The 22897-nt window shown below is 40.6% G+C and overlaps 1 protein-coding gene and 1 long non-coding RNA gene across 3 annotated transcripts in view; one reads left to right on the forward strand and one right to left on the reverse strand.

Moving 5' to 3' along the window:
- The window catches only part of LOC113254656 (uncharacterized), a 51996-nt gene that overhangs the window by 3832 nt on the left and 25267 nt on the right, over positions 1-22897 (forward strand). Inside the window, exon 2 of one of the 2 annotated variants that reach the window (XR_003315910.4) lies at positions 12635-12808. This is a non-coding gene — a long non-coding RNA (uncharacterized LOC113254656). Of the gene's footprint in view, positions 1-12634; positions 14968-22897 lie in introns of those variants that run through there. The other variant, XR_008958874.1, reaches the window with a different exon arrangement.
- The window catches only part of SCP2 (sterol carrier protein 2), a 115825-nt gene continuing 100283 nt past the window's right edge, over positions 7356-22897 (reverse strand). The window contains exons 14-16 of the mRNA XM_026498068.4: positions 22254-22383; positions 11543-11622; positions 7356-8377 (exon numbers count right to left, since the gene is read on the reverse strand). Of these exons, the coding sequence (XP_026353853.2) occupies positions 8282-8377; positions 11543-11622; positions 22254-22383 (306 nt within the window). The 3' untranslated portion in view covers positions 7356-8281. The remainder of the gene's footprint in view (positions 8378-11542; positions 11623-22253; positions 22384-22897) is intronic.

Genomic DNA, 22897 nt, shown 5'->3' on the forward strand with positions numbered 1-22897 from the left:
TAGGTTCTTCTGGGTTCCTCGAACATTCCATAGAAACTCTTTATTATTGGACTCTTTTTGCTGTTTTTCATCTCTTCCCCCCACTGGATTGTAAACCCCCCCGGGCAAGAACCTCACTTCGTGTTCTGCAAGGGCCCTTTCCAGCCCTAAAATACCATGACAGTAGTAGGCAGAATGAACCCCCGGAGATACCCACACCCTAATCCCTAGAGCCTGTGAATGTTATACTATGTAGCAAAAGGGACTTTGCAGATATAATTAAGGTTATGGACTTTAAAATGGGGAGATTATCTTGGATTAACCGGTGAGCCTAAACTAATCATACGAGCTCTTGAAAACAGAACATGCTCTGGCTGGAGGTAGGAGAGATGAGGCAGAAGGGGAGATCAGAGAGATGTGAAACATGAGGACTCGACTCGACTAGCATTAAGAAGAGGCGAATGCAGGCAGCCTCTACAAGTTGAGAACCCCAGGCTGCCAGCAAGCATATGGGGACTTCAGTCCCACAGCAGCATGTCACTGAATTCTGCCCACATCCTGAGGTGAGCATGGAAGCAGATTCCCCCCTAGAGCTTCCAGACAAGAGCTCAGGGCAGGCAACACCTTGACTTCAGCCTCGTGAAACCTGGAGCAGAGAAACCAGCCAAACCCACCCAGACCTCCGAGCTGCAGAACTGTGAGATAGTGTATTTATGTCAAGGTAAGCTACTACGTTTATGGTAATTTGTTACAGCAGCAATAGAAAACGAATATAAACATTAATAACTAATACATGGTACAATAGCATTTTCCCATACGTCATGTCACTTACTCTTCAACAACAAGCATGCTTGTATTATTGCCCCCCTACTTTAGGAAACTGATGCTCAGGGAGGGTAAGTAACTCACTCAGGTGACCAGCGAATGAGTGCTTGAGTCAGAACTAACACCCAGGTTCCGACTTCAGGGGGAGTGGGCCCCTACACTGTGGCTGCCATCCTGTGGCTTTAAGGTTCTGCTGTCTTAAGCTAAGTCCAGACTTCAGAAAAAAGACAAAAACAGACAAACAGACTCGGGTTGCTTTCACACGATGAAAACTGAAAAACTTTCAATACTCACTTCTTTCTGTTTCTTCCAAAGATATCTAGTAAGTCATGGAACAAGTCAAGTTATAAACAAGTTAAGTATATATAAAAAAAAATACCAAGTCTTCTTTCTGACACAGAGAAGAAGATTTTGATAAATGGCAAAAGGAGAAATCCTCAAGAGAGTGGCTGTCGATGAAGTATTTTCTGCCATGCAGATGCTCTTCTAGCCACTGTTAAGGCACATCTTTTACAGGTGTCCTGTTTTGCCAGCCTGGTTCAGGAACATCTCTGTCGGAGCTTTCAGTCCACTCTTGACCAGTTTTTATTGTCAGGAAGTTCAAGTGATTTTTAGTCTGAAATTCCCCTTTTATAGTTCTTCCCATTAGTCCTAATAACTAAGCAAAATAACCCCTCCCTCTCATTGGTCTTTCCATCTCTCAAACGTCAGTGAACTGTTAGCACACCCTGCCCTGGGTATCACTTTGCCAGCTGAAGGCTCTTGTCTGGTTGCCTAGGTCAGTCTTTCCCTTATAGTATTGAATCTTCATGCCTGAACTTCTCTTCCATATATTTCTGTTCAAATGAGGTGTATAATCTTGAACAGAGTGTTCTGCACACTCAGAAGGGCTATATTCTAAAAGGTGAATTACACAAAATTTTACAAAGAAAAAGAAAATAGACTGCTGTCTGGTAGTTGGTTAGAAAACTGTAGCACTTCGGCCTGCAATTTAAATAAATAGCAGACTACAATGAATTTCCCCCAATTTTGCATAAAAGTTTATGGCCACAAATTCAGTGAATAAAAGGTCAAATGCTTACTACGTGCTGCTGAAAACAGCACTGTGAATATTTATAAAGTATTTAAATGACTATTAATAGGACAGGTTAAATGGACATCACTTTTTGCAATAAATTTTGGATATGATATATTAAAAAAAATATTTCTCCAAGAAGTCTGGCTTAAATTCCATACCAGATTAAACTTCCTGCCAAATAGAATCAGACGCCACATTTCTTAAGGGCCAGAAATCTGGCTGCATATTCTCTGTTTTAACCCAGAACTAAAGAGCTGTTTGTTTGCAGCAGTCTCCAGATAGATATTAATACTGGACCTTTCCAGTAGATTTTGTAACTCTCTATTGAGAAAAACTCTTAAAATTTGGCCAGACGCAGCTGTGGTTCCTGATATCACATAATTCTTTCAGGGCCCTTATTAGCTGTTTAGTACCACACCCCCAATTCCTAATTCATATCAGTGTGGTCTCTAAACAAACCCAGTCCCACAGAGTAATTTACCCAGTAATTTACAATCTGGCTGATGACCATTTTTTTCTGGTCAATAACATCCAGCAAAGTCTTTGTGTTCAGAAAGCAGCTATGCCATGGGCAGCTAGAACTGTAATCTTTGGCTGAAATGCAAACCTTCTGGAAGTCAAACTAAATAATTCTATATCCATTCACTAAGTTACAGAGACTATTAAATTTTAATGATTCCTGAAGAAAATGTAAGGATGTGGACAGTCCATAAAAATATGCAAATTGTCCCCAATCCTGAAGCTAGCGTATGACCTGAACTCAAAAGATTGTCACAAAATGTTCCAATGAATAAATTCCTTCCTGTTAAAAAATTTCTCAAATAACATTAGGGACCATCTATTGAGTACCTACTGTGTGGCTTGACATTTTATAGCTATAATTGCTAATCCTCACAGCCAGCCAGGGAGAATTATTATTCCCTTTTTACAAAGAAGAAGGAAGCTCAGAGTCCTTATTATTAGCTCAAAGTCCCAAAGCTATTTAAGTGCCAGAGCTAGGACCAAAACCGACATCTGATGGGCCTCAAATTTCCTATACCAGACTGCTCTAGTATTATTTTCTGAAACTGCTAGTTTCAGAAGATAAATCTATTAACCATAGGATTTAATTTCATATTTCTTTTTTCTAAGGTGACTTATATGGGGAAAACAGAAGGGGTTTACATTATATGTGATTGAAAGGGATTTTCTGTTTAAAAACAACTTCAGTGGGGGTGCCTAGGTGGTTCAGTCCATTAAGCAGCTGCCTTTGGCTCAGGTCATGATCCCAGGGTCCTGGAATCAAGTCCTGCATCCGGCTCCCTGCTCAGCGGGGAGCCTGCTTCTCCCTCTGCCTCTGCCCCTCCCCCCTGCTTGTGCTCTCTCTCTTTTGCTCTAATAGATAAAATCTTTAAAAAAAGAAAAAGAAAAAGAACTTTCATGATCATTATCTAAAACTTGAGAAGCCTTACAGATGCTTACTCTGGTAGACACTGTATTAAAACAAGACACAGAGATGAATAACAGAGTTTCTCCCCTCGAGGTGTTCACAGTCCAGTGAGACTATTAAAAAAGAATTAACAGTGTCCCTCTTTTACAGAGGAAGAAACTAAAGACTGGTGAGGTCTAAGTGCCTTGCTCTGACTTAGCTTCCCAGAGGCAGACAGGACCTGATCTGAGATTCTTGTGATCATACCTCGGTGACTCTTTCACACCCTGCCTCCACATTCACGTCCTAATCATGCTCTCTCCATTATCGTTTCTCTATAAATTCAACAAGGATTGGAGAAATCAGAGAGTCTGAATTCATCTGGACAAGTACAGCAAGAAGGCTCATGATTTTAATGCACACAGAACCCACTGGGCCACTTTGTTTTTAAAACCGTAATAAAACCATAAACTGACTTTTATTACTTGGGCTGCTTCAATCTTAAATTGAAAGACTGTTGTAAGAAGCTGCAAATATTTTCAAAGAAAGAGCAGGGTAAGTCACACTAAAGGAGAATTCTTAATGTCCTCTTTCATCATTAGGGCAACAGAAGGTCTTTGTAATAGAGAATCCATTTCTGTGACACGTTTCCTATACTCAGAAATGCCCCCTGTGAATTGTTTTTAGATTGTTATTCAACTTCTCTCATTCATTCACTTAATGACACCAAGCCAAGACTTTATGCTGGGGGGATGGAAATGGATACATGAGATGCAGTCTCTGTTCAGGGGAAACAGAAACAAGTTACTACAAAGGAATGATTAACTCCACTTGTGGCAAACAGGGACAGCTTCCTGAAAGCGAAGGCAGGAAAAGGATGAAAAGGAATTTGCCGAGTGAATTGGGGTGGGAGCAGGGAGAGAATGGTGAGGCTGGGCACAGAGAACAGCAAGATGTTGTTGTTGCAAAACGCATGGTATGCAAGATGACCTAACTTAGAACTAAAAGCATTAGCTAATGTGCTTGCTCTGTATTAATCACTTGGAAACTGAGCATATCACTACCAAATGGAACTTTTCTGTTATTATTCATAGCTCTTTACGAAACCAATTCCAATCTTTTATCTCTACTACTCCACTGAAATTGATTTTGTAAGTGATCACCAGTGACTTCCATGTTGCCAAATTTAATCCAATACTTTCAGACATCATCCTACTTGACCTCACAAAGGACACAGATGACCATTCCCACCTTTTGACTATATATACTCTCTTAAGAAAAGTCTCTCAACCTTTCTAGCCCCTCTTCTTCATCCCCTTTGCCAGATCCTTCTCCTCTATGTGCTCTCTCAAACTGAAGTTCCTCAAGGCTTACTCCACTCCCCTCCTCACCTCCTCAGGTGACAGCAGGTTACAGACTGTGTAACCCTATAGCTTTCAATACTGCCCAGATGCCCATGACCTCCAAATATGTATCTCCAAGCTGACCTCACCTCTGAACTCGTCTTGTAAATCCAACTGCCTCTCTGACATCTCCACTTGCCAGTTGTTCGGGTATCTCCAAGTTAACAAGTTCAAAAGTAGAGCTTTTTATTTCAACTGCTCTCCCTGAAATCCGCTGTCCCCTCGTCATACCAGTCATGACACCTGGAAGTTATTCTTGCCCCTACCTCTGGTCGCCAAAATCTGTCAGCTCTCCCTCTGCCGACTTTTCCACATCATTTCTGCCACCAACACCCTAGTCCAGGACACCATCTTCTTGCACCTGGACATCCACTCTTCAGCCCACTACCCCCAGTAAAGGGGTACATTCTCCACACAGCCGCCACAGTGACAGTTTAAGTCATTTCATTCCCCTGCTTACAGCCGTTCCCTCACGGTCATAGTTCTTTCACAAATATTTTAACTCTATCCTCTCCTCTGGTACCTGGTAAGATTTTGAAGTCAGGTGGGGCATGTGACTTTCTTTGATGAAATGGGAGTGAAAGTGATATGTATCACTTTGGGGCGGAAACTTTTAAGAGCCAGAAAGAGTGTACTTCACCTTTTTCTCTTCCTCTGCCTTGACGATCACAATGTTCCAGGTAATAGCTGCTCCATTAGCCTGGGTCCTAGACTTAGGATATAATGGCAAAATGGATATGCAGCGTGAGTGAGAAATAAATGGATGTAAAGCTACAACTTCAACAGATCCCATGTGCCTTACCATAATGAACAAATTCCAATACAACTGGTTCCTACGTGCCTGCCTATGCAACCTCATCTTGGACCTGTCCTTCCAGCTCATGAGATTCCACTCACAAGGGCCCCTTCCCCACCCTTTCATGCACTGCTCTTCGCATGGTGCATTCCTCAACCTTTACACCTCAGCTTAAATATTACCCCCTCAAAGAGGTCTCCCATAACTACTTTCTCAAAGAAGGCCCGTCACTGCGATTCTGCATCACAGCACACTGACCGTTTCCTTCACACATCACAGTCTGTAATAATTATGCATCTCTTTGGTGAACTGTCTCTCCCTCTAGGTTGTAAGCACCATGAAGTGAAGAGCTCATTACTATGTCCAGTGCCTAGCATTGCACCTTCAATATATTACCCTGTATATGACAGGCACTTGATAAATACTTATTAAATTAGTGAATGGAAAAAGATTCCAAAAGTGGGACATAAGGAAACAATATAGACATATCACCTATCCCAGAGGCAAGAGGTGGCAGCTGTGGGAACAGTAAGGGAACTCAAATTTACTGAGTGACTATGAGGTACCTAACGCTAACTGGTGCTTTACTTATGTTCTCTTTCTAGATTCTCAATAATCCTAGGCGGTCAATATTAATATCTTCACTTTACAGATAAGGCAACTGAAACTCAACCTACTCAAGCAGCAAAATCAGTAACAGCAGCAGTTTCAGCCCAGACCTGTTAGCCTGTCCTCCAAACCAAGATGCTTCCTTCCCTAGAAATTAAAGTGCTACTAACTATATTTCATCATTTTCTAGTCTATGTATGAACTGTATATATACAAATACATTTCTACCCCAAGAACCAGTGTGTGTGTGTGTGTGTGTGTGTGTGTGTGTGTGTGTTTAGGTTCATCCTAAAGCCTATTTCATGTACCTGCTGTTATCTGGGACAAGTATAGCAGAATGATAAAGCAAAACCAAACTACGGATAAATCAGACGTTCTTTTGGAACTTTTTTCTTGAAATCTTTTTCTTAGAGTAAGAAGCTACTACAATTAGGAAGTAGGTCTGAATTCTGTTCTGAGTTCATTTTATAGAACTTGAGATTGGGGCACCTGGGTGGCTCAGTCGGTTAAGCGTCTGCCTTCGGCTCAGATCATCATCTCTGGGTCCTGGGATCAAGCCCCGGTGTCAGGCTCCCTGCTCAGTGGGGAGTCTGCTTCCTCCTCTCCCTCTGCACCTCTGCTTGCGTTTTTTTTCTCTCTCTCTCAAATGAATAAATAAAATCTTTAAAAAAGAAGAAGAAAAAAAAAAAACTTGGGATCAATTTATGTTGGTTTAATATACCCTCCTTCCCCATCACCAGATGCTTTTCTGCTGGTCACAGAACATGCGAAGTGGAATGGTCGAAGGGGATCTGACCCATCGTCCTGATCTGATTAGCACAGGCTCTAAACATCTAACAAATGAACCTGGCTTTTTACTTCTGATCACCTTTGGTGAAGTAACATGTTAACAGCAGAAAGGTGGGGTCTGTATAACTCCTGAACAGTGCTGCTGGGCTCTGAGTACACTCACAGGATCATCAGAGCAGAAGGAACCTTAGAGACCATCTACTTAATCCCCTCTTTTGACAGTTTTGGCGAACAGGCCCAGCAGGCAGTTACTTGTTTGCCTAAAAGAAGCAAGACTCCTGGCTCCTAGTCAAGTGCTCTTTCCACTGCAACACACTACCTCCCTAATCAAGAACTAGTGACCATATCAGAGTAACTGGTACATAACACCTAGATAACACAGACTGTATATCCCCCAATGTTTCTCTTACTCTCTATCAGTGAGGTGACCCTGAGCAAAAAGAACATTCACAATAAACACAAAGGAGATCAGGAAGAACTATTTTAATTTTCTATTAAACATTCTTCCAAAAGCATTATTTTATCCTGTATCTTACTGAGTTATAAGAAATAGCATTAGCAGCATTAGAAAAAACAGGAAGAAAGATAAATTAAATGTGGATAATTAATTAAACTAAACATATGAAAGGAAAATGAGAACAAAGGACTGAGAGCTTTACAGATACTTTGAAAACTGTGCATCTCAAAGCAAACTTTATTTGTTCAATTATTTTTAACAACAGCGTTTTATGACCAATACACTGCTTTTTTCAAGAAGGAAAGTCATTTAAAAAATATTTTTATTTTAAAAATAGGCCTGTGTTGCTGTAGATTTTTTTCCCCCAAGCTCTGATCAGATTTATTTTGATTTGGGGAAAAAATACCATTTTGATGGCATGAAATGTAAAATTTAAGTCTTTTTTAAAACATCTCAGTACAGACTTTTAAAAAACTATTAATGGAAAATAGATTAAGGACATTAAGTGCACAACACTAATTACTGGCCAGCTCCTGGTATTTGATTTCTTCCCTAGTTCCCCAGCGGAAAACTTAAGTTGAATCTTCAACAGAATGATCTTTAATTATACTTTATAAGCAAAATGAGAGCTTTTGTTTACATAATTCTTAGATTTTGCAGTTCCTAATTTTATTCTGAAACTCAATTTCACCCCAAACCATAATTACCATATTAACTTTGTAATGCACAGCTGTATGGGATTCAGCAAGCAGTAGTACACCACCGGGCTCTGCCCACCCAGAGCTTAGCAAAAACAGGACTGGTCACACCCATTTAAAAACAAATCTCACACTATTTGCCAATGTGTCATTTCCGTCTAAGTTCTGACAATGAAATATATGGATATATATATCTATATATCTCATCTTAATTTTCAAAGGTAGGCAAAGGGAGTTCTTCACAGCTTAGCTTTGCCTGGCTGAAGCTGAAGACTTTGTAACTTCATAGCGAGACCCATGTTGCCAGTGACTTTCAATTTGCCTTGAAAGAAGGCCTGTAAGAAGAAAGAAAATTTATTACTTGGTGTTTTTTGTTTTGTGATTGCTGATATTTCTAGACGATCCAGCCCTGAGATCATTTATTTATCCAGGTTTCTTAAACTTTCTTCAAAATATGAAACTTGGCTTTCTGGAACAGATTTAGAACTAGACTCCTCAAAAGGAAGGCTTTGTAAAAAGCATGCTTTACAAAGGACAGTCACATAACACATCTTTCCCAAATATCTTCTCTTAGAAATTGAGTCTACCTTTATCTGCCTTTGTCACCGATGGTGCATTTTCCAAACAGTAGGTAAACTGAGTTCCTCCTAAATGGATTTTGTTTAAAAAAACATGTGGATGAAGAGTATGAACTGAGGGGCACCCAGCTGGCTCCATCGGTGGGGTGTGTGACTCTTGATCTCTGGATTGTGAATTCCAGCCCCATACTGGGTATAGAGATTACTTAAAAATAAAATCTTAAAAAAAACAAAACAAAACAGAATACGAACTGAAATCCTCAGTTCTGCTGGGAAGAAAAGTAGTCTGCTGGGAAAAAAAGCACATGCATAACACACTTAGATACTCTTGGGATTCAATACAATGTGGATGAAATGTCACCAATTTTGTTTCCTTTTTTGGTCTACATGATAAAGGATTTATCGCTACAGAGGGAGGACAGGCAGCCTGCTGAGACTGAGGTGCTGGTGTCAATCTTTGGCTCAGGAAGAAGAATCAAACCAACCCGAAGGGCAGACCCACAATTTGTTCCATTTAACAACTGCCTGGGATTACATCACTTGATGTTTGCTAAATTTATCATGTAACAAAATCCCAGGAAAACTTTAGAGAAATAATAGCAAATTTGGGAACATAGCATGATTCCCCTGCTATGATCTCAGTCTTTTAACTCAATTTAAAAATAAGGAAGAGCTAGATGAAAAAAAAGTCTCTGGTAGTCTTAGCTTTTTAAGCAAGTATATTAAGAAGTTCGGAGCTTTGGGGCGCCTGGGTGGCATAGCGGTTAAGCGTCTGCCTTCGGCTCAGGGCGTGATCCCGGCATTCCGGGATCGAGCCCCGCATCAGGCTCCTCTGCTATGAGCCTGCTTCTTCCTCTCCCACTCCCCCTGCTTGTGTTCCCTCTCTCGCTGGCTGTCTCTATCTCTGTCGAATAAATAAATAAAATCTTAAAAAAAAAAAAAAAAAAGAAGTTAGGAGCTCTTCTGCCTTATCCATGGGAATGTAGAGAACTCTGCTTTTTCTACACCTTCTGGTAAGGGTGACTAATTCCTTTTTTTTTTCCCCTCCTCCATCTGGACAAACTAAATATTTCCTTTCTATATGGCCCACAGCCTTCTGTCTGATGACTTAAAGGTCAGGTGTCTCAGAACACAATATATTTAACATATGTGCTTTAAAAATATGGACCAGCAGTACCTAAAAGAGAAACTCATCATCTTTCTTTTTTTTAAACTTAAAAGAGAAAATGACTTTTTCTTTACTAATTATTATAGAGAAAACATGAGTCTCCACCCTTTAGGGAATGCAAACAGAAGGGGTCATTTTAATCTGGCCCCTAGGTGTTCTTCATGTGTGCTTTACCCTGGAGAGAACACTGCTTTGTTTCAGCTGTAGCCAAACACTGAAATTATAATTTCCAAGGCATTGAATGGTTTCCAGTCAAATCCTCTAAGCATAAGGAAAGACCATTAGCATATTAATAGAAATATCTACCATTTTTATCTTTAATTCCTTTGGGTGCTAACAGGTGTTCAAGAAAAATAAGCTGATCCTTTGCTCCCCCAAATGGGTGGTAAACAGATAAACTGAGAACGGGGGCAAAGCTGATGTGTGAAGTCTGATCACCCTGCCAAGGAAGTGCATGGAGTGCACAGTGGAACGAGGAGCAGTGGGTGGGAAGGAGGAAGACAGCCAGCTCCTATACTGGTGGCCTCTGTTTTGTCCAGATTTTTGGAGCAGGCTCTGTGGGTGGAGATGTCCGTGCCAATGGTGTATATTAAGCCGAACATCACAGATGCATGTCTCTCACTTGTCAAAGCATCAACTGAAATAGGCTTAGTTGCTCAGAGAAAGCATTTTAAAAAGGAATAGTAGTGTGTGTCAGATTTAGTTGTTTTATCCAATCTTTTGGATTCCCAGGGGGCTCTAGGAATAAGACCTAAAACGGATCAGGCTGAGGCAACAGAAAAATAAGTTTACAATGCAAAGCAGCATCTCAGTTTCTTTTTGTTTTTTCTCTGGCTAATGAAAGCTCAGTGTATCAAGTCTGTTCAACATTGGGTGACTAACGAGTAGAAGAAGATCCTCGATGATTTGGAGACCAGGAAAATCCACACAAGACATCAATACACTTCAGACAAATACAATTTAATCCAGCAATTATTTAGTGAAAACCTAAAAATGTCAGGCATCGTGCTAAGTTCTGGAGACATGAGGACAAATAAGATGTGGTTTGCTCCTCTGAGACAGTCACAATCTAATGAAAAGGAAATAGGTGCATCGTGATTAATATAACGTGACAAGTGCTAAGCTTGCTTCCAGTAGATGGCCCAGAAGAGGAACTGGCTACAGTTCCCCCACAACTTGTAAGGAGGTTTTTGGGGATAACATCTGAGCTAATTTTGAAAGAAAACGAGTTTGTCGGGGGAAGGCAGTTCAGACAAAAAGAGCATGGGCAAAGATAGGAAATGTAAAAGGTCATGCCTTTGTTCACATCGCTCCCTCCCCCTGGACTGTTCCTGCTCTCCATCTGCGCACTACTAACTTCTGGTCATTCTTAGGACTCAGCTTAAGTGTCGTTTCCTCTGTGAGGCTTTCTCTGATGGTCCGGGAAGACACGGCGCCCCCCACCGCTGTCCACAAGCTAGGCATGGCATCGTGGGTACTCAGATACACTTACTCTTTTACAGATCTGTCTCCTACCAAACTGTGAATGCCTTGTGCAGAACTCTTTCTTATTCATCTGGGTATTTCTGGCATACAAAACAGTGCCTGGCACATAGCCTGCACCACAAAAGTTTGTCATTTGTTAAGCGAACATTTTAGGGAACACTGAGTTTTGTGGGTTTGACCACTTTGCACTTTCTGGTATGAGGCTGAGATGAAACAGAATGGACTAAAAGACCCGCCTACTGGGAGGATACAAGCTCCATCGTACTTACCGACTGAGGGTTCATTTTACCCGTCATTAAAGCCAGTAAGTCCGAGTCAGCCATTGTGATCGTGCAGTCAGCCTTCTTATCTAAAACAGAGATATGTAGGGAAAGAAAGAAGAAATGGAGAGATTCAGTTTCATGTATACACTTTGGTCAAAAGCCACTGACTACAACAGATCGCTTCCAGTACTGGAGCAGTGTGGGGAAAAGGGTACCCGCGTACTCTTCTATGATAGCCTGGTAAAATGTAGCATAAATTACAAGCAACCTCAATATTTAACAAGACAGAATCGATTAAATTAATTATTAGGGTGCCTGGGTGGCACAGTCACTAAGTGTCCAACTCTCGGTTTCGGCTCAGGTTGTGATCTCAGGGTCGTGAGATTAAGCCCTGTGTGGGGCTCCACATTCGGTGTGGAGTCTGCTTGAGAGTCTTTCTCCCTCTCCCTCTGCCCCTCCCGCTTGTGCTCTCTCCCTCTCTCTCTAAAATAAATAAATAACTCTGTAAAAGAAATTAATTATCATACTCATATAGCGGGATACAATGCAATCATCAGATGATGTGGACCTACACTTACTGACCTGAAAAAATGTTCATGTTATACTGTATCACGCACGATACTGTTATACAAGCCCGTTACAAAACAGTGAGCATGGTCCCATTTTTGCTGAAAAACAGATATTCAATTGTATCTGTATAGAAAAAACATCTATAAAGTTAGACACCACTATATTAATAATAGTTATTGTGGCGCCCAGACTCTAAGGTGACCTCTGTGATGCCTGCCTCCTGTGTTCATGCCTTTGGATGTGCCCTTGAGTGTGGCCAGGACCTGTGACTTGCTTCTAGCCAAGAGAATGTGGCAAAGGAGATGGGATATCATCCTTGTGGTTCTATTGTGTCATATAAGACTCTGTCTTGCTAGCAGACTTGCTCTCTCTCCTGCTGGCCTTGAATAAGCTAGCTGCTATGCTGTGAAGTACATATGCAAAGGGCCATGTGGCAGGGTGCTGGTCTGTAGGAGCTGAGGATAACTCTGGCGTATATGGCCAGTAAAAAAAAAAAAAAAAAAAAAAAAAAGTTATCATTCTCCACAGCTGCAGGAAATGAATTCTGTCAGCAACCTGAGAAACTTGGACATGGACCCTTCCGCAGTCAAGCCTCCAGATGAGAATCCAGGCCTAGCCAACACCTTTACAGCAGCCTGTAAAACCCTATGCAGAGGACCCAGCTAAGCTCTCCTCAGCCAACTTACCTGTGGAAACTGTGAGGTAATAGATGTGTGCGTTGTTTTAAGCCACTAAGGTTGTGGTAATTTGATACATAGTAATAAAAAAAGAGTACAGTTATCTATATCGGGGTTATCAAACTTTTCCTGTAAAATATCAGACACTAAGCATTTTAGCCTCTGCCAAAAGCTACTAGGTCGCTATTACAACTACGCAACTCCGCCTCTGTGGTATAAAAGCCACCACTGACAACACGTAAACAAATGAGTGTGGCTGTGTGCTAATAAAATTTTCAAAACAGGCAGCAGACAGAGAAGGAGAGGATATTTGCAATTCATATGTCTGACAACAAACTAACTTGTATCCAGAATATATAAAAAATTCCTATCATTCAATTAGAAAAGGTTAGATAATCCAAAACAAAAACAGGCAAATAACAAAGAGACACTGTACAAAAGATCTCCAAATGGCCAAGAAAGCATACGAAGCTGTGTTCAACTTCATTACTCACCAGGGAAATGCAAATTAAAAGCATGGATGAGATACTACCACATACCTACTAGAATGAATGGCCAAAAAAGGCAAAAAAAAGACCATACCGGGCGCTGATTAGGATGCAGAGCAACTGAAAGGGCAATACAATGCTGGAGGAACAGTAAAATGGTACAGCCACTTTAAAAATCAGTCTAGAAGTTTCTTAGAAGGCTAAACATATATATGCCATATGACTTAGCAATCCCACTTTTAGGTGTTCACCCCAAAGAAATGAAAACATAGGTCCACACAAAAAACTGTATGTGAATGTTCATAGTGGCTTTATTAAAAATGGCCGAAAGCTGGGAAAAAACCAAATGTGCATCAACTGGTGAATGGATAAACTACTCAACCACAAAAAGATCACCCCCTGCCCCAGCCTCGCAATGCCTCCACCTTCCACAAGGACTCAAAGTTCAAAGGCACTACACAGCAGTTCATTCTATTCATGAAGGGCCGTCAAAGCAAAATGACTTTTGTGTTTTTTTCATTTTAACGATTCTCTAATGTATTACAAATTTTTTCATCAGAAGTAGTGGATTCCTATAGGATTCCAAAGTCACCTGTCACCTGTTTTTGTTTTGTTCTGTTTTTTCCTTCATTTCAGCTTTGGGTGGGAGGGAGGGGCAGGTGACACCAACGATTTTTTTATTGTTGGAATCTTTTCCGATGACCAGCTGAAGATCTGTACTGAAATACAACTTGTATGCCTTTTGTGTTTTTAAAGCCTGCTTCTTGAATTTAAGCAGAGGGATAGTGTTCAAAAAGCCAGCTCATTCTGTAACATGTCTGAACAGATATATCTGCACTTTGAGGTCCCTTTCAAATGCCATTTGCTAGACCTCTCAAGTGTTTTAATTGCTACATTCAAGTGCTTCACAAGTCCAAGGTGCTGGATGCCACATGGCATGGAAAACTCAAAACTCCGGGCAAAGCTTATGGGCTTTCACTGGGGGAGGGAAGGGTACAGAATTTGTGTATTAGTTTGATTTTGAAATAAGGCACCTGGGAGATGCCATTATTTTCTGTGTTTAAGTGAAGCTGCATTTTTGTCTTTTGGTTGAAATATGAAATGTACTATCTCAATATAAAACAGTAATTATTTGACCTTTGGAAAAAAATTTAAAAAGGAACAAACTACTGATGTTATATGCAACAGCATGAATGACTCTCGGTGAAAAACGCAGGTTCAAAAAACTATACTGGGGCACCTGGTTGGCTCAGTCAGTAGAGTGTGCAACTCTTGATCTCAGGGTTTTAAGTTCGAGTCCCACATTGGGTATAGAGATTACTTAAAAATAAAACCTTAAAACAAAACAAAACAAAAACTATACATCGTATCGTTCCATTTACATGACATTCTGGAAAAGGTAAAGCTACAGGGACAGAAATCAGAGTAATGGTTGCCAAGGCCTGAGTGTGGGAGAAGGGGATTGACTGCAAAGGGACATGAGAACACTTTTTGGGGTGATGGAAATATTTTATCTCTTGATTTTTGGTAGTGGTTACACAAATATATGCGTTTGTCTAAATTCACAGAACTATACATCTAAAAAGGGTAGATTTTACTGTATTAAATTATACCTCAACGAACTCAACTTAAAAAAAAAACAACTGACAGTACCAAGTACTATCACAAATGTGGAACAAATGAAACTCTCATGTAATGTGGAAGGTAACATAAAATAGTATCTCCACGTCCAAAAACTGTTTGGCTATACTGTATGTTATGGCCTAGTATTTCTCCTGGTTATATGCCAAACAGAAATGAGTACATGAATCTACTATAAGACCTATATAATAAGAAGGTTTGTAACAGTTTTATTCATAAGGCCCCAAAATGGAAACACTAAAAAGACATATCAACCATGGAATTAGAAAATTCTGGGGCATTCACAAAGCAAAAACAAACTACTGCTACATACAACAATATTAAAGAATCTTATGATGCTGAGCAAAAGAAAAAAAAAAAACCAAACCTAAAAGAGTAAATATTGTATGAGTCCATGTAAATGAATTTCCAAAATAAATAAAATCAGTCTATGGTGACAGAATTTGGAAGAGAGGTTTCTTGTGGGAGAAGACAGTGATAGCAGGGGGCATGGGAGAGATTCTAGAGCTCTGGCAACATTCTGCAGCTTGATCTGGGAGATATATTCATCTGTGAACATTTATCAGGCTGTACACTTCAAATTTATGCCTTTTATTATAAGCTAGACTTCAATGCAAATTTTACACAAAACAAAAAAAACAGGTGGTGGATTGTTGGATTTGGCCCACAGGCCATGGTTTGTCAACCCCTAACATAGATGGTGGGATTATAGGAGACTAATTTTTCTCATTTTGTTTCTCTATCTTTCTAACGTTTTCTACACTAAGTATGTATTACTTACAATACAAAATTTTAAAAATATTAATTTTTTAAGTTTATTTTATTTATTTTTTTGAGAGACAGAGTGCACGCACATAGGGTGGGGGGAGGAGCAGAGGGAGAGTGACAGGGAGCATCTTAAGCAGGCTCTGCACCCAGCACAGAGCCCATCTCCCGGGGCTCAGTCTTACGACCCTAAGATCATGACCCGAGCCGAAATCAAGAGTTGGACACTTAATGGACTGAGCCACCCAGGGGTCCCTAAAAACATTAATTTTAGTATCAAAGTATAATGAATAAAAAGACTGTACAACAAAGACTCTAAGATCTCATTGCTAGTTTAGCCATGCTCACCTTGGACAAATAAGAAGTTTCAAGTGCAAAAGGAAAAATTCACCAAGAAAAAAATCCGTCAGCAGTCAGTGTCTTAGACAATGAATCTAACCATAGTCCTCTAATAGTTGGCCCCTCCTCAAATCAAAGTTGGCCTCTCCCTGAAACCAAGTCGCTTTCTAGCTTCCTATTCTCTTTTATTTTTCTTTACTGCACTTATGTGAAACTACCTTACTTATTTGTATATGTGTCTTCTGTATTTGTCCACTAGAATAAATACTTCACAGGGACAGGGCCCTTCTCAGTTTTGTTTGCTACTATATGCCTCGGTCCTTGAAAAGTGCCGAACACATAAAGGGCAATCAATAAATACCTGCTGAAATAAGTAGAGTTCAAAAGATTATCAAATCATGGCCCAATAGCTAATCAGATAATCCATGCCTTAATAAGAGATTAGGGGTTGCTATGGTCTGAATGTTTGTGTCCCCTGCAAAACTCCCATGTTGAAATCCTAATGCCCTATGTGATGGTATTAGTGGGTGGGGAGGTCAGGAGCGTGGACCCTAATGAATGGGATTAGTGCCTTATGAAAGAGTCTTCAAAGAGACCCTTAGCCCCTTCCACCATGTGAGTCCACAGGGAGAAGGCACCAGCTATAAACCAGCAAGAGGGCCCTCACCAAAAGTGACCCAGTTGGCACCTGGATCTTGGACTTCCAGGTTCCAGAACTGTGAGAAATAACTTTCTGTTGTTTATAAACTACTCAGTCTGTGGTATTTTGTTACAGTAGCCCAAACGGACTAAGATAGTAGTAAGTTATTAAAGCACAGCATGCCCATATTATTAAATAGTTAAAACAAGATTGAAAGCTAACAGTTGTTATTTTATGTTTTAGAATTCAGGGACAGACCCTAGAAAAATTGAGATTCAATGGCTATTCCATCTTTCCTTCTAACAAAATTTTATTACTGGGAAAAAAATGTGTGAAGCTTTGAAAATGAATTTATAATGAATTATGGATTCATATAAATGATGGATTCATGTAAATGGATTCGTATAAATGAATTATGGATTTATAGTCTAAAAAATTCAGTTCCCATGTAGATTTCTATCATCAAAGAGCAGGGAGGAAAAAAAGCTAGGAAACTGAGATCTTTGGACTTGATTTATAGTTGGGCTTGATCCTAATATTTCAAGAAAGGACTCTTAGTCATTGAAAAGTGAGTTTAGGGGCGCCTGGGTGGCTCAGTAAGTTAAGTGTCCAACTCTTGATTTCAGCTCAGGTCATGGTCTCAGGGTCATGAGATTGAGCCCATACTGGGCTCCGTGCTGGGCATGGAGCCTGCTCAGGATTCTATCTCTCTCTCTCTCCCTCTCCCTCTGCCTGCCCCCCCTTCTTTCTCCCCATCTCTTTAAAAAAAAAAAAGTGAGTTTAGGAAGTGAAGTCTGCTGCTGCTGTAATTATCAGCATTTATTGCACTCATTATGCTGAGCACTTCACGTCCATGAACTCATTTGATCTAACAACCCTATGAGGATTAGAGAGGGCAAACAACTTGCTTACAATCACACAGCTGAAGAAGAGGTTGAGCTAGATCTGAAAGCAGATTCTGCTGCTAAAGCCCATTACTCCCAAACTCTATGGCTTCCTATTGTTACAGGAAAGATACAACACTGAACAGCTCAGTTTGTTGTTGTCGTTGTTGTCAAATAGGCTCCACGCCCGAAGCGGGGCTTGAACTCACAACCCTGAGATCAAGACCTGAGCTGAAATCAAGAGTGGGATGCTTAGGGGCGCCTGGGTGGCACAGCGGTTAAGCGTCTGCCTTCGGCTCAGGGCGTGATCCCGGCGTTCTGGGATCGAGCCCCACATCAGGCTCCTCCGCTATGAGCCTGCTTCTTCCTCTCCCACTCCCCCTGCTTGTGTTCCCTCTCTCGCTGGCTGTCTCTATCTCTGTCGAATAAATAAATAAAATCTTTAAAAAAAAAAAAAAAAGAGTGGGATGCTTAACCAACTGAGCCACCCAGGTGCCCCGACAGCTCAGTTTTAATTGGGCCTTCACCAGTTCATCAGTATCTGATGAATCTAGATGCTTTCTCAGTTCCCCAAGCCCTTTTGCAGAGTCTTAGACAAGTCTCACGTGTTTAAGCAAAATTAATATTTAATGTATGTACTGGGGAGGAAACAATGATTTACTGAGCACTTCCTATGCTAAAGTGCTTTACATATCTCATTTAATCCCCACAACAGCTCCATGGATAGAAATTATTCTCACCATTTTCTAGATGAGACAACTGGACTCAGGGAAGGTATACACCTAATAACTGACAGAGCTGTGGTCTGACCCCAGTTTGGTATCTCCAAACGCTATGCTCTTTCTACTGTACCTTGGGGATACGAGACGCTGAGGCCTTCTATATCATGTTGCCCACAAAGGGGCAGGGCTGAGAACTCAAGTTGATGCTGAGAGGGCAGAATAAAGGAATGAAAGATAATGTGTCATGTTCGATTAATCAAAGTTGGCTTCCTAGAGATATACTCTATGAGTTGTTTTAAAGGAGAGGAGGGAGGGGCAGAATTCATAGACAAAGAGACCTAGTCAGGAGGAAAAGATTATGGAAAATGCATAAAATCTGAAAGTCCTTAATATAACCATCTGTATAATGATTACCAAATTCTTAGACTATAAGCAAATGAAATACTTTTAAGGAAATCTTAACTTCGTCAACAATAAGTAAACCTCTCAACACTGTGTACATGCCAAAAGAACTAGCAATTCTCTTTAAAATGCTAGTTCAAACTAGGACAGGTTATTAATGCTTTAACATAGCTGATCTCTAACAAATGGGCATTTGTTGGCTGATGTAAAAGGAGCTGGCAATTTCCAGTGGTGGCTTTTACTGGGTAAGTCCATATTTCAACGCCACTCCTAGCTGCCAACAAGTGTCAGTTTCAGCAGAAATCACTTTGCTCCAGGGTAAAATGCCTTCAGGTCTGGGATGGGGCACCTAATATGGGGAGAGCTCACAGCCAGAATACATATACAGGGAGTAAGGTTTTTTGAAATTATAATAATAGCTTTCCATAAGCATATTATCTTTTATGACAAACAATAATAACAAAAAACAGGAGAAATTTTTTTTAATATCACCTTATCATCTGCCTGGGCATATCAGAATATAAACCTAAAATAACTATTTTCCAAAAGTTCTTTTTATTTTTAAAAGCTTAAATCTAGATGAAGCATTCAGTTTTTCTTCCTACACCACATTAGAGTGGCAGCTCATAAAATGCAAACTCAAGTTATTTTTCTGCCTACTCATTTTGAGGCGGGGGGAAAGCAACTATATGTAATTCTGGACCTTTCCACCACAACACCATGCTGCCCTAACTACTGCCTCTTCCTTCATGAATCTCTAGTTGAATCATTATTCAACAGCGCCACTCAACATTTTCTCCTGTCCCCAACCTCTAAATTCTATTCCAAGAGCTCTGCCAACCTCCTTTCTACATCAATACGCCCCTTATATTTATCTACCCTCTCAGAGAAAGACGTATCATCCCTCCTTGCTACTCGCTAAAGCTAACCCTCCTTCTCCCTGTGCTCCTGACATCATCCACTCCTCTAGGACCTCCCTCAATAATGTACTGGTAACAGAACTCTCCCATCTTTGACAGACTTCCTTCTCCTGCACAGCTTCCAGGTCCTATCAACTTCATCCCAAATACCCTGGTAACAACAATGTAACAACATCTTCTTTTTCTCACTGCCAACACTCAGGCTACCTTTTTTGCTCACTTAGATGGTGGCAACAGCCACCCTCCCAATTGCTCTGAGTCTGGTTTTTCCCTTTCCAATTCATCAGATCTAATGCACCAGCTTCATCCTCTAAAACACAGCCCTTTCACTTTTCTACCTAAAAAGCTTTAATTGGATTGATTATATATCAAATCACTTTCAAAGTTCATAGCATGGTATTTTAAGCTTTCCGAAAAGGTGGTCCCCACACATCACATTTTTTAATTGCACCAGGCTCTCTCCAACAAGAGAAATGAAACAAAATACAACATACAAAATGTAACCTGCTGAACACTTACTAAGCATCATTCATTCATTTTGCTGTTCATTTTTAAATTATTTATTTTATTGAAGGCCTACCATGTATCAGGTACTATTATAGGCAATGGGGATGCAGCAGTGAACCTAACAGGCAAAAATCTGTCTTCATGCAGCGACAATTCAAGTGGGGGAGACAGACAATAAGGAAGAAGTTAAAATATTACAGAGTATCTCAGATGGCAATAAGTGCTATAAAGAAAAATAAGGCAGCAAAGGACAAAAGAGAACAGGGCTGTGATTTAAAAGCATTAAGGTTGGGGCACCTGGGTGGCTCAGTTGGTTAAGCATCTGCCTTTGACTTAGGTCATGACCCCAGGGTCCTGGGATTGAGCCCCACATTGGGCTCCTCACTCAGCGAGGAGCCTGCTTCTCCCTCTCCCTCTGCCTGCTGTCCCCCGACTTGTGCTCCATCAAATAAATAAAATCTTAAAATACATAAATAGATATATAAATAGATAAATAAATAGATAAAATAGATAAATAATAAATAAAATCTTAAAATACATAAATAGATATATAAATAGATAAAATAAATAAATAAATAGATAAATAAAATAAAAGCATTAAGGTTAAGGAGGGGCTCACTGAGAAGGTGACATCTGGGCAACAATCCAAAGGAAATGAGGGAACAAGTCATGAGGATATTAAGGGAAGACAATTCCAGGCAGAGGGAATATAGCAGAAAGCCCCTCAACTGGGAACACGCCATGTTTCAGCAATGGCAAGGAGACCAGTGTGACTGGAGCAAAGTCAGGGAGAGTGCAGTAAAACAGAAAAGTGGGGCCAGATCACATAATGCCAGTATAAGAACTCTGGCTTTTACTGAGTGAGCTAAAAGCGTTTGGATGGCTTTGAGCAGAGGTGAGTCACAATCTGACTTAAGTTTCAAAATGATCACTACCCTCCCCCTAACTAACTAACTAACTAACTAACTAACTAACTAACTAACTAAATAAAATGATCACTTGAGCTGGTGCGTGGAGAAGAACCTGCAGGGGGCAAGGTTAGAAACAGGGAGACCAGGCAAAAAAAAATGATGGAGGCTTACACCAAGGTGGTAGTAGTAGAGGAAAACAGAACTTGCTGATGGATTAGACTGTGTAGTGTGAGAAAAAGAGGAGCCAATGAGGACTTCAAGGTTTTTGGACCAAGGAACTGGTAGGACAGAGAACCAATTTATGGAGATGGGGAAGATGGTGGGAGGAATACATAATTAAAGGAGAATAGAAACAAATTAGAAGTTTCATTTTCTACATGTTAGCCTCGGGATACCTATTAAGTATCCAAGTAAACTTGTCAATTAAGCAGTTGGATATACACCTTGAAGTTCAGTGGCTGAGTCCATGCTGAAGGTATCTGGGAGTCATCACTGTAGGGATGGTTTTAAAAGCATGAGACTAGAGGGGATCCTCAGGGAGTGAATGAGGATACACCTGAGCCTTGGAGCACGGCAACATTAAGAAATTTGAAGAGGAGGACAAAACAGGAAGAGAGGCTAGGAAGGAACAGCCAGTGGGTAAGAGGAAAGCCTAGAAGTACAATATCATGAAGGCTGAGAATGAACCACTGAATTTGGCAACATGGTGGTCACTGGTGACCTTGACAAGAATAGTTTTGAACACTGATGTGGATAAAAGATGACTGAAGTGGGTTCAAGAAAGACTGGGATAAGAGGAAGTGGGGAGACTGAGTACAGACAGGACTTTTAAGGCCACGTAACCATATGCTGGAGCATGTGCTTTACAGGATACTTGAGAGATAATTCTCTTAATCCTTGCATCAACCCTATGAAATAGTTACCATTTACTATTCCCATCTATAGACCAGAAAACCGAGGCTCAGAGAAGTTAAATAATTTGTTCAAAGCCAGAATCTGTGAGTGGCAAGGCCAGGATCCCAACCCAAGTTTGTCTAATTCTAAAGCCTAAAATTAACACCTCTGTGATGGAGCTTCCAAATCTTTGGGAGGCGGTGGCTGTGACCTATTCCTATTCCCAAGGATTCACTAGTTCTTTCAACAAGGTCCTATACCTCTGAAGCCAGCCCTTTCGGAAAACACAAAGCAGATGCTCATTTCCCCTTGTGTATCTGTCAGTGCTCCTATAAATGGAGTCATCACTGCACTGACCTGAGTTCGGAAGCACGGATCCCTTGCCATTCTTCACATCTACCACCCAGGTGGCTTCTTTACCCTCAGGGCCGTTCTTCACCTTAAAGGCAAAAATACCACCGATTTTCTTCACAAACTGTTCCCCTTCCTGGAAAGGAAAAAAAACAAAACGCTGGGAGTTATATTACATTTGTTTCTCGGGCTTTTTCTCTAAATTGAATGTTTAAATAGATACATGACGTGAGCAGCTGGGCCAGCAGCAGTCCCTAGGCTCCCTCAGGATCTTTTACCCAGAAAAATCTGAAAGGCAACAGGCAACAACTCCTTCATCTGCCAAATCTTTTGTTAAAAATGGCTTTCCGGATACAACTGGTGGAAGAAAAGGGAGAAAGCGGGTTGCGCGGCACTATGTTCTACTCAAGTAGTTTTCCTTTATCTCATTAATTTTTGAAAGATTCACTCTGGCCTGTATAAATGTAAGAACCCCCACTTCCTTCCCTTTTTTGCAGGCAAATTCCTTTACATGTGTTTCTGGTTTCCCACAATCAGAACTTAAGGGGTTCTGAGCAAAGTCTTTTATTCTGAGGGGGGTGAGGGGAGGTGACGACATATTTTCTGGATTAGTATAAAGAATTATACAAGTAATATACCAACCACCAATT

The sequence above is a fragment of the Ursus arctos genome, unplaced genomic scaffold (genome assembly GCF_023065955.2).
Source record: "Ursus arctos isolate Adak ecotype North America unplaced genomic scaffold, UrsArc2.0 scaffold_12, whole genome shotgun sequence".
Lineage (NCBI taxonomy): Eukaryota > Metazoa > Chordata > Mammalia > Carnivora > Ursidae > Ursus > Ursus arctos.